Below are 12,702 nucleotides of genomic sequence, written 5' to 3' on the forward strand. Positions count from 1 at the left end.
TTGCACTGCACAATTATTTGTTGGACCATGCCGATACAAGTACTGCAGGTTCGAACATGGCGCGAACTCCGGACTACAGGGTGTCCGCATGGGTCGCAGCAAATGCTACTCCTGATATGGCCAGTGTACAAGATTGGATCGCGGCAGGAATCTCTTTGATGTAGATGTATGTGTATATGTGGATGTTTGTGTTGTATGTTGTATGTAAGCAATTGGTGCACAATATATTATTCTAGTGTGTGGCTTATTGTGTACGTTAGTAGCTTCAATGCAGTGGGTTAAGTTTGCGCCAAAACATTGAATTTATTTGCTCTACAAATTTAAATTTGAAACGTATCAGGACAGCATTAGGAAAAACAGCCGCAAGAATCCTAGTATCAGGACAGCATTAGGAAAAACAGCCGCAAGAATCCTAGTAGCAGCGAGCAGCGGTGGCCAGCGCAGCCATGCTGCAAGCTGCCGAACGGGCTGCATGTCTACCGCGGGCTCGCCGTTGTCGACGCCGATCGCATTTAGATAGTGTTTGGTTCGTGCTAAGGTAATGTAAACGCAAAGGGAATCAGATTACATTGTATTTAGAGGTGGAATAGGTGATTGCCCTCTTTGTTTGGTTGCACTCTGGTAACGTAATCAGATTACTGTGTGGGTGCTATATCTGATTACGGTGGGGGAGGAGGGGTAACAAGCTTGTATAGATATTATTTAGGTAAGGGATTCGATTACAGTGTCAATTGATTACAAACCACCGCAACCAAACATATGTAATAGGATTCGTTACCTTCAGTAATCAGATTACATTACATTTGAGCCAACCAAACACTACCTTAGCTTCTCCGCGAGCGCGCCGACCTCGTAGCCGGCCAGCTGCTTCCCGGCGAAGAACGCCGGGTTGCCGAACCTGCCCTGCATCTGCGCCATGACTACGATGCTGGGTTCGTCGGTCACGACGACGCCGGACGCCGGACGATCGATTCCTCTCAGACGGCTTCGCTGGCAAGTAGCTGCGTGTCACAACAAGAACAAGAACTCTTCTTCTCCAGGTTTGTTCCTCGTGGAGAGCTTGGGTTGGGTCGGCGGGTAGATGGCCCAAATACGAATAATAATCGAATTAATAGCTTTATAAATTGAAAAAATACGATTACAAATCGCCCAAAACGATAATGCTCCTATAATATTCTACTCCTACATGCTAGCGGTGACGAACGCAGCTTAGTCACTGGCGTTGGGCCCCACGCAGGCCTTAGCCTCTGGGCTCCAAAGCCACTGCACCAAGAACTTCCTCCCCTTCCTGCCGTTCACATTCCAGCTCCTCCCCTGCTTGTCCACCGCCACCTTCCCGGCGTACCCGCCGCCGCCGCCCGTCCCGTACACCCCCTCGCAGAGGTCAGCGATCTCGGTGGGCGCGGTGGGGTCCTCCCCGGCGTACCACGCGTTGATGAGCGGGTTGGTGGCGAGCTCGGCCAGCTCGTGCGCGATGACGCTGACCATGCCGTCGACGCCCGCGTCACCGTTGGGCGGGCGCAGCGCCGCCATGCCGCTCCGGGACATGTAGGACGGCAGCGCGAACGGGTAGGCGCAGACGTCGGCGCAGCGCCCCCCGCTGTGTCCGACCCACGCGTAGGGGAGCGTGTGGCCGACGAGCGACGGGAAGGTGAAGTAGTGGAAGCCGCAGACGGCGCGGCAGAAGTCCTGGACGCCGACGCCGGGCGCCGTGAGCACGAGGTAGGCGCCGCCGCGGGTGTCCGCGGGGAGGTGGCCCGCGGCGACGGTCGAGGCGAGCACCCGCTGGATGTCGAGGCGGGAGAGCGAGCGGCCGAGCGAGGCGGACTCGTCGGCGGCCTCCCCCGCGAGCGCGACGCGTCGGGTGACGTTGGCGAGGGTCTGGTCGGCGTAGAGCGCGGCGGTGGCCCACCAGTCCGCAACGGAGGGCCGCGGCGGGGACGGGTCGGAGATGGAGAGGAGGAAGTCGCGGACCGGGGCCTGGTGCGCGGGGTCCCAGCGCCCGTACCAGAGCACGTAGAGGCGGAGCGGCGCGGCGGAGAGGACGGGACCCATGTGGTACCGGAGGTCCACCAGGTCGGAGCTGCCCTCGTACTTCTTGGACGCGCCGAGGAGCGGGTCGCCGCCGCGGCCGTGAGGGTACGGCGTGGCCGCCATCGCTGTGAAGAGAATGCCAGGGAGCAAGAGGAGGACGGCGGCGGCGAGCGCCATTCCGACCTGTCTGAGCGCTCAGGTGCTTGTGTTACTGTGACTGTGAGTGAGTGAAGAGAGAGAGGAGCATGCGGCGAGTGTTATAAAGGAGGGGAGAGCTAGCGCCTAGCGGTGGTGGGAGGCAGGATGGCAGGGTGGGCTGGCAACTGGCACCGATGGGATTGGAGGTGGAAGCTGGAGACAGCTGCTTGCATGCAATCGCGCGGTTGCTGAGTGAGGCCGGCGCATGGACGCCTGAGAGAGTGACTGAGGGGAGAGTGATGCCGTGGCCCGTGAGTTGGTGGCGGAGTCATGCCTGAACAATGGGCAGCGAGGTATGGATACGTCACGCACGAAGAAGCCCTTCACAAATTCAAACCAACTTGATCTCGAATGAACAAAACTGGGCGAAATTCGAATTGTTTGGAAAAATTTCGTCGATTTCGTTGGGTTATTTACCAGTGCTATCTCGAGCTCTCAACAGGGTTCTCCCGGTGACCGGCCGGCAGAGATTTTCCCCGCTACTCGCGAGCAACTGATGATCGATGAACGAAACTGAGAAGGAATAGTGGTCAGGAATGTTTTCTGCGGTGCACCTGATTCGTGAACCGGGTCCAGCTGGGGCGCGTGCTCATTTGCTGCTACAGGGTTTCGCCACTGTCCAGGAAAGCGACGAAGGAGAGGAGGGCCGAGGGCGTGTCCTCTGCCCTGAGTCCGATCCAGAGGTGTGGGACAGCGGCCGGCAGGGCACCGTACCCTCGCATGGACCATGGAGGTGGTTGGCTGCGTTCATTGCAAGATCAGGACGATCGCAGCTAGCTGCATTGCACCGCGGTACAAGGATCCTTCCGTGTCGCGCAGGCGCAAAGCACATGCGAGATATTTTGCTCTGTTGCTTCCCGCAAGCGCAGCTGCTTTTTGTTCGAACTGCTCAGGTGGTCGCGGTCCTTCCCGTTATGGTTTGCCCGTCTCGCGGACGCGTTTCGATTCAACGAACAGGATTAGGCGTTGTTTAGTTCACACCCAAATCTCAACTTTGGCACTATAAAAAAGAAGATTCCCCATCACATCAAACTTGCGGTACATGCATGAAGTACTAAATGTAGACGAAATTAAAAACTAATTGCACAGTATTGTTGTACTTTGCGAGACGAATCTTTTAAGCCTAATTAGTCAATATTTGGACAATAATTCACAAATACAAACGAAACGCTACAGTGTTGCTACAGTAATTTTGCCACTCCAAAGTTAGGCAACTAAACAAGGCCTTACAGTTTCTCCGCAGGAGCAGACGTGTACCCACGTACCCCAACAGTACATTTTTTTTACAGGTACGCACACTTGCCACTGCGAACACGTACGAAACCCTACTCCTATGAGTACCTCCGAAACATTGGGTCGGCAAATCCTCGAGATTGATGAAGTCACCATTGACGCCTCGCTATCGACGGGCATATTACCTACCACTGAAAGAATAGCGCGTGTTAAATTCTAGAATAAATTCATAAAAATGTGAGCACCAGTGCCGAGTCGAGAACTCGAACTTTGGTGGGCACGTTCCACCACAAGAAATCTTACCAGCTGAGCTAAGTGTTTCTAACTTCAGAAGTGTTAAAGCACATAGACGTCCGATAAGAGTACTGCTCTATCGAACACTTTCAAGGTCATTAGATATGAATCAAATGGATATGCTTTGTTCCACGTAACTACATGCTAAGTAAAGTCATGGTGTTAATAAAGGCCGCATCTGCATCGTTGGCTCCCACAAGCCGTCGCTCCGAGACTCCACCAGTGTCATGAGAGTAACTTTGCACATGGCTCATCTGCGGGCAAAGAGAGGCCACATTAGAAGGCAAAAAAAAAGGAAAAAAAGTTGCAATATCTTAAAACAACTACGTACTGGACAGAGACAGAATCAGGAACTTCATCTGCGAGTGGAGTGAGAATCTTTTGAGTTGTGCGGGCCAGGAGGTGTTGATCAAGGCAACTGCACAGGTGGTGCCGACCTTCTGTATGAGCTGTTTTAGATTGCCGGCACCAATTTGTTAGAAGATGACAACTTACATCTCCAATTATTGGTAGGGTAGCTCTATGGATGATATAAGATCCATTGATTAAGGTGGAACAAGCTTACTGACCTCAAGGAAGAAGGTGGCATGGGCTATAGAGACATGGCCATGTTAATCAGGCCATGTTAATCAGGCCATGTTAGGGAAACAAGGATGGAGGCTCTTAACTCGTCCTAAGGTGCTATGCTCAAGGGTCTTAAAGGGGAAATACTACCCAAATTCTGATTTCCTTGCAGCATCCAGAAGGAGGAAGAGTTTTGAGGCGTGGAGAGTGATACTGCATGGCAAGGATGTTCTGAAAAGAGGTGTTATTAAGCGAATTGGCCCAAGATTTTTGGTGAATATTTGGGAGGATAACTGGATCCATGGGACAACTTCAATGAAACCATTGGTTCAACTACCGGGAGCAATGGTTAATATGGTGGATGAGTTATTTGATCCAAGTGGTAGACAGTGGAATGAGCCACTGATTCGAAGCTCCTTTGTATGTGTAGATGCTAATGAGGTTTTGAAAATTCAACCAAGCCGCACGATGGATGTCGATGTGCTTGCCTAGGCATATGAAAGATCTAGCAACTATTCAGTTCGATCGGCATACCAATTGCTTAAGAAGGAGTCATGACCAGTACATGATGCACATGGTGTGGGGGGCATGTCAAGCAATGGGCAATGGTGGAAGGTGCTTGAAAAGCTCAAGGTTCCACCAAAGGTGCGGATCTTCTGGTGGCGTGTGATCAATGGGTTTCTCCCATCGAAAGCAGAGTTGAGAAGAAGGCACATCATTGAGGAAACTCATTGTGAGGCCTGCGGGAATCCGGTGTAGAACTTGTTTCATATTATTGTTGATTGCCCATAGGCTCGTCGGTTTTGGGCGGCGGCACAAGATGCCACTAGAAGGAAGCTCCCGGAGCTGCATCCAGAGTCCTGGGCAAAAGACTTATTGGCCGGCAAGGTATGCTCTTGGGAGGATGCGACGCTGTTTATGTGTGGTGGATGGTCACGTGGACCAACCGGAATGGCCGTGATCATGGAAGGAGTCGCTGGAATCCGAAGGCGGCGATGAAGCATGTTGCCAACATGGTGGAGGACCTAGTGTGCCTGGGAGCAATGGGAGTGCGGAGTAACCACAGACCACAGGAGAGCTGGCATGCACCTAAGGAAGGTTGGGTGAAGGTTAATTCAGATGGTGCTTTTGAGGCTTGGATAGGGGTTGGATCGGGAGCAACGGTTGTGCGTGATCACCTTGGCTAGGTGCAGGCGGCGCAAGCGCGCTAGCAGGGCCAAGTGGATGACGCCCTGATGGCAGAGGCATTGGCAGCACGGGATGGACTAGAGCTCGCACATGAACTGGGTTACATGCGGGTGATCCTGGAGGTGGATAACTCCATGCTGGTGAATGCACTGAAGGAGATGATGGCGGACAGGTCGCAGATTGTTGGTCTCTGGCATGACATTAGAGAGCTTAGTAGATTGTTTTCTTCTTTTCAAGTGTGCTGAGTTTGGCAGGACGCGAATCATCTAGCTGATAGTTGTTCAAAGTTTCCCTTTGTTGATGCCCTTGTGCATGTCTGGTGTCGTTGCCTACCGTCTTAGCTGATGGAGGTAGCGGCCAAAGATTGTAATACTCTACCTCTAAATGAATGAAAGCTCTCGGTTTTCCTTAAAAAAAAGAACTTTACTAGCTGAGCTAAGTGTTTCTAACTTCAGAAGTGTTAAAGCACATGGACATTCAATAAAAGTAGTGCTTCATCGGACAGTTCCAAGGTCGTTAGATATGAATCAAATGGACATGCTTTGTTCCATGTAACTACCGAAGTCATGGTGTTAATAAAGACCGCATATGCATTGTTGGCTCCAACAAGCCGTCACTCCGAGACTCCACCAAGCGTCATGAGAGTAACTTTGCACATGGCTCATCTGCAGGCATGGAGAGGCCACACGAGAAGGCAACAAAAAAGGAAAAAAATAAAAAAAGTTGCAATACCTGAAAATAACTTATGCAACGCCACAATTTAAAAGTAACAACATAAAATCGATCATGCAACATCAACCAGTAAACCCGATGAAACATCTCAAATCACCTCGTGCAACATCAAAAAGGGCAAAATTTGCTGCGGGACACTGTGATAACATCGAATTGGCTAGTGCACACCGAAAACACTCAAATTGGCCGAGTACCATTACGAAATCATGGTTCTTAGCTATAGCACACCTCAGAGATTATAATACTCATTTTTCTAATTTGAGGAGAGAGAAGGTGATGGAATTGTCCTTTTTTGCCCTCATCTTCAACCTCCACCTCGCATTCTCTATTCTTCCCATCACCGGCAAGGTTCGGCATCATCAGCGCAGGGCAACGGTCAGGTTGGATCAAGGGTGTCGAGCCGTGCGCGCGGTTGTGGCGGGTCAGTTCGTGGATGCAGATCCTTCTTCGAGATTAAGCTCGTGCACACGTGGTATGGACAGCGGTGGCACTGGATGCCCGTCTTACTGGAGCTCCGGCAAGCAGGGATTATAGGGGACTTGCGAAATTGGGAGAGAAGTGTGTGGTGGTAACATTTTGGGGTACCTCTAGCGCTCATCGAGCTAGCGGTGGCGGCGACAATTGGAGCCACTGCCTGGGGTTTGCTTGCAGATCATACGTGTTGTGCCGACCCATACCTCCCCACCTGATTTCCCATGTATGTGTCGAGTGCCTGTGCTGATCCTTAGTTAGGTGCTACGTTGCCCCTGTGTTGTGTGGCTTTATAAGGACCAAACACTTCATCATCTCCAGCAGCGTTGAAGCAAGATTTGGAGTAAGAGGCAGAGGAGATAAGAGAGACAGAGGTTGAAGATGAGGGTAAAAAGGTCAATTCCCACCTTCTCTCTTCTCAAACTACACATATGAGTATTATAGTTGGTGTGGTGTGTTAATCTAAGAATCATGATTTCATAATGGTAAACCCCCCTCCCCCCCGGCCCCCAATTCTGGGCCTATTCAAGCACCTGCCAAGTGTGAGTTTAGGTGGGAATTCTTTGGAATCTTGAGTAACAAATTTCTTCAAAAAAAAACCCATGTGCTTTATTAGTACAGAAGATAGATGAAAAGAAAACTTTAAGCTATAAACACTTAGAAAGAGTGACGTTAGCAACACGCTCATAGCTTTTCCAAAACCAATGTACTTTTTTAAATACCTAAACATGAATCACTTTGGCTATTGGATATCCAGCAAAACACGAAGGAAACTTGCTAATGTATATTCAAACTTTGTGGTCATTTGTTACAACACTTGGGCCATAGTTGAAAGTGTGCATCTAGGCCCTAGTGAGCTTTGATGAATTGAATGACACCACGATTCTAATATGATGGGAACTAGGGTGCTCGATCTTCTGTCATGTAAGGATAACTCTTGATTTGATGGAGAAACAACACAAATGATTCGGCTTCCGATCAGCAAGACTCGAACCCTGCAATCAAAGCACCACTTCTCCTATGGTTATCAACCGGGCAGGCCATGAAGGTTAATCCCTGCCTGCGAATCGAAGAACACAAGCAAGAACAAGATATGTAGATGCAATCTGAATATTGCTAATAATATGAAGAATACGAGTTCGGGTCTCACAACTCGATAAATGGCGAAACTGTTCAAAGATAGATTAATTTAAGCAAAACCTCGAACGTCTAAGGCGGCAGCTACTGAGTTTATAGAGCCAAGAGGTGGTGTTCAAGGGGGAGGACGACCTAGGGCACCCTTCGTGCATTACAACAACTTGGTCCTAGGTCCCAATAAAATTACACAGCCTGAGGCCCGATAAAAGGTGATGCGGCACCCTTGAAGATTATGTATGCCCACTTATTATTTCAACAATCTCTGTGGACTCAGAAGGAATTTTAATATGAGACCGGTGCTATTGGAAAATGTGTCTTCTCAGCTTTCCATGCATACATAGAACGCAAAAAATGGAGTCGGTATGAGATCTGGGCGACGAATTCAGCACGGGTTGCTTCTGAATTCCGAGATAAACTTGCTATGTGTTGGGCCTCCAACTTGACTTGGACAACCTTTGATGGACATTTCCACCTCGATGCCTTTCTTTAAGCATTTTTTGGTCCTCTCCATAGTTTCTCATCATGATGAACTTGTTGAGCACATGAGCAGGAATAAATATGAATGATGGATATTTGTCCAAGCAAATTCAATGGAATTAATATACGATGAGCTCATGTGATGAGAAAAATAAGTATGGTTGTTGGCGCAAAAAATTGGTTGAAGATCCCTTGCGCGCCACACATAAAGGCCTAGGAGATCTGCTTAGATCCGGTGCAGGTCTTTATCTTCTTGAGGTTTGAGCGTGCCAGTCAATTTGATCCTGCCACTAACAAGATATGCAATGATGTTGTATCAGTGAGTTAATAGAATCACAATGCTAATTTGATACAACACTTAGACAAACAAAACATATGATGATTCATCAGCTAGATGATAGAATTGTAGAGAGCCGATAAACCAATGGCTAATGCTAGAACTTTATTGTTTGGACACATATTAGCCGATGCTAATAACCAGATAACTCATCGGCTAGTAGTCTGATTCAACCATGTTGAATGATCGTGGATGTAGGTTATCAACTTATGAAGCCGAATCATGCATATTAAATAAACACATGATGAGCATAAACCATCAGACAGTAGTATGATGATCGTTGGGTGATTATCGAGCGAATAAATTATCATAAATAGAACCAACAAGCTGATAACAATTAACCTGCCATCTCTATCAATCGGATCAAACCTAATTGAGACAACGTTGACAGCAGGGTGATAGATTAATGGCTACATGATGATGAATCTAGATGTGATAAGATAAAAGCATGGTAAAAGCTCAACAAAGGCCAAGATAAAGAAACTATTAGCTGACGAAAAAGCACTATGTTGGATTTCTATTAATACGATGATTGAAGCAACACAACAAATTTAGAAGATAAAGTAGTCGATAGATTTTAATCGAGGCAGGATAAATTTGATTCTATCAAATCTAACAGGAGGTCGAACGATGCAGCCTTACGAGATGGTGTGAGAATCGATAGCTGGTATGTAAACTAGATGAAATTAAAGCAATGCGCCATTAATCAAAGTCTAGAACACTCGATAAATGTGATGCTTACAAGCAAAATGGACATCGAGGCGATGAAACCCTGTTCACCGAAGAAGTCATCAAAAACTACATTACTCCTACTCCTAGGGTTTGGCCTTGAGCCAAGAGGAAAATTGTATTGGATGTGTGATAGATCCCCTTTTATAATGGCTATGGGACATATTTATACCCTAGACAATCTAGAGTCTGATTAGCTTACTATAAGAGTTACGAAGGGACTTTACTAAATTACAATGGTCCATATCTATTACCTCCTATTACAGAAAAAGGAAAAAGATACAAATATCCCCTATTTAAGAGATTTTTTTGTCTTGTACGCCATCAGCCGATGCCTTTCCTTACTTCGGATTTTATTGGATAAACTGCCAAAATCCGGTGTCAACAATGGTCAATGGCATTGAGTACGTGACAAAGAAAACAAGCTAAAGTAGATGGATTAAAATGAGAATTGGAGATATGCATATTCAATGGTCTCATATTGAAAGATTGCTTGGAATAAAGCAAGTATAAAGGATTGGTGATTACATGTTAGACACAAATATTTGATCTATATCAAGTATTAAAGTAAAATCAATATGGATGAGTGGTTTTCAAAAAAGTGGAGATATTGTGATGCAAGCAAGTGTGAGACTCAAGATGTTATTTGGTTAGAAGGTGTTGATCAAAGGTGTTATTTGGAGGAACTAAGCAAGATAGAGGGCAAGCATGGTGAAGAAACAAGAAGTGGGATTGACACCAAGGGATCAAAAGACAAAAGAGGCCCATATTGGAAAGATCAACTCATTGATGTGCTTATGAAGAGAAGAAGGGTGACTTGCCATCTAGAATTGGACTTCATTTCATACAAGCTAATATATTGGTCCAAGTCACTTGCTCAAGGTTAAAGTGCTCAAAATAATGAGACAAAGTTGGACGCGGACCTCATGAAGATATATTGATCAAGTATGGCATGAATCAAAGTGTTGAAGCTCAAGTGGATGAAATTGAGTTTATATTTGATTGTGAGTATAGGTATATGGTATTATCAAGAAGGATGCATCACATGGTCATTTGACAAAGTCTCCGTGCTCAAGTATCCTAGTGAAGTGATGAGAGACACAAAGGCCGCACGTGCGCACATAATGAGCTATGCAATGCCAAAATTGGAACCCGGTTTCAGTTTTGATAAATCAATTTTGGTAACATGTGTCTCTGATGGCTATCTGGTTTGAAAAACTAGAGGATCTGGTTTTGGGAAACCGGTGGTTTTGGTTTCTATTGATCTCTAACCGAAAGTATTTATACTCCACGTCCTCCCCTATTGCTAGCTGTTGTTGCTGAGGTTGTTGGTGTGCTTCCTTCTAAGCTAAGCTAAAGCCAAGATAGCTCTCCCAACCCCTCTTTAAGAGGTTGTGTGGTTATAGCAAGATCTATTGAGTTGGGTAGTAGAAAGGGGCCATTGTGAATATTAGAGAGCACATAAACCCTTAAGCACTATTTTGCCTTATCAAGTTTCAAGTGAAGCGTTTGTTACTCTTGGAGATTTGCCTCATAGAAGTCTAGGCATTGTCTAGGAGCTCCCAAGGTTGTGGTGAGTGCCGAGAGAGTTTGTACAGATTTTGCTTCACCTCCGCAAGGGAAGAAGCTATCTAGTGAAGTGGAGAAGCAGTTGAAAAAGTCCCGACTCGGTGGAAGGGAGTTGCAAAATACTCATATCCTATAGATTTGGAGATGTAAGATTCTCCTTTGGGTGAATCAGAACTTCAGTGAAACAAATCCGTGTGTCTCTTCGCTGTTTTGATCTTTACTCGGGTGTATTTGTGAAACAAGTTCATTGTTATATTTGTGAATTTTGTTGATCAACTTGGGTGTTTATGATTGTAGGAATTTTGTGAATCTGTTGAGAAACACCCTTTAGCTTACACCTCACGCTTGATTTAATCTCAAGCTCATTTGTGCTTTATTAGTTTGGGGGTTCACTCTGCCTGAGTCAAAACTGGAAGTTCCGGTTTTGGTAGATGTTGTTTTGGGCACACTCCAGCCGTCGAATAGAACACGTGCCCTCATGTGTGGTGACGTGAGAAACTGCTCTTTTTGATCAATTTGAACTAGAAAACAAAACAAAATCTCTACTACTTAAAGGAAATCCATAAGAAATGGAGGAGCAACATAACTATTTTTATGAAGCATAAATAAAATAAATGTGGATGGAGCTTTTATGCCACTACTAAGTACGTGGAGATGGAGAATGGGATGGGTGATCTGGGATGATGCTAGTTAGGTGGGTGATCTAAGATCCTGAATATCAGATCATTTCATTGATGTTTTCTATGCAAAAGTCATAAGCGAAGGCATGTGTGGCTAGAATTGATGCTGCAGTGAACATCGGAATGAGCCATGCATTATTATCAAAAGAAGATTTACCCCATGATCCGCTCCTTGCGCGTCGTCCGTTGCGTGTGGTAGCCAATTGATTAAGATCACTTGGGAGTCTCCATCATATATAACATGTCTCTCCGGCAGATCAAATTCAATCTATTTTTAACTGACATAAGCTTGTTTGTATATACTATATAGTGACATTATGCCTACATATTTCTATAGAAATTTCAAATTAAAAAGTATCTCGTATGACTTGGGGAATACAAATAAAACTGTAGTCATAAACACAATAGTATCACATTTTTCCATCTTGCAACTATGGTTTCATCTCCATTCTCCATTTTGCTTGATTTGGCATATCACTATCTTTGTCAAGCGCAAATTCTCAAAATCAAGATTCATATGTGAAGTTTTGAAATGGAGGAGATGGCTTGCTACACTAACTTTTCATTTAAGAGTTGCATGCTTTAGTTTTGATAGTATCTTCAATATTGTGCTTTAGATGTTCGGTAGTGTCATCTAGTATCATCTGTTAGTGTAATCTTAGTGTTGTACCTTCCAACTCAATGCTTTGCCACCTACATTGAGTTTGGGAGGGGGACGTTAAGTGATGTATGTCAAGGTTAGTTTAGGTAGTTTATTATAGTCTAGAGCCTTCTTTCACGTAATATATTTGGCCCTTTGAGGCTATTGCAATACAATCAGATATTTCACAATTCACTCTCAACTTTCCGACTTGAGAGTTGATAGCAAACGTCAAGCTTGTGAGGTTGAGTTGAATTAGTTTATTTTATGAAGTTGCTACATAACAATTGGCATCATAACTTTATAGTCAATCCTTTGGACCAGGTAAATTTCAACCAGTTTTAGAAGTTTTACTGAGTGTTTAGAATCGAGTGATGGCGCAATACAATGAAAATAATTGTTTCATTCTATATCTGATG

At 45.9% G+C, this 12,702-nt stretch overlaps 1 protein-coding gene across 1 annotated transcript; it reads right to left on the reverse strand.

The window, feature by feature from the left end:
* Nucleotides 1-1,100: 1,100 nt before the first annotated feature.
* LOC117836464 (protein EXORDIUM-like 5) lies at nucleotides 1,101-2,282 on the reverse strand. Its single transcript, XM_034715897.2, has one exon. It carries the CDS (start codon nucleotides 2,209-2,211, stop codon nucleotides 1,210-1,212), a length of 1,002 nt encoding a protein of 333 aa, XP_034571788.1. The 5' UTR covers nucleotides 2,212-2,282; the 3' UTR covers nucleotides 1,101-1,209.
* Between the last annotated feature and the right edge of the window lie 10,420 nt (nucleotides 2,283-12,702).

The sequence above is a fragment of the Setaria viridis genome, chromosome 9 (genome assembly GCF_005286985.2).
Source record: "Setaria viridis chromosome 9, Setaria_viridis_v4.0, whole genome shotgun sequence".
In the NCBI taxonomy this organism is placed as follows: Eukaryota; Viridiplantae; Streptophyta; class Magnoliopsida; order Poales; family Poaceae; genus Setaria; species Setaria viridis.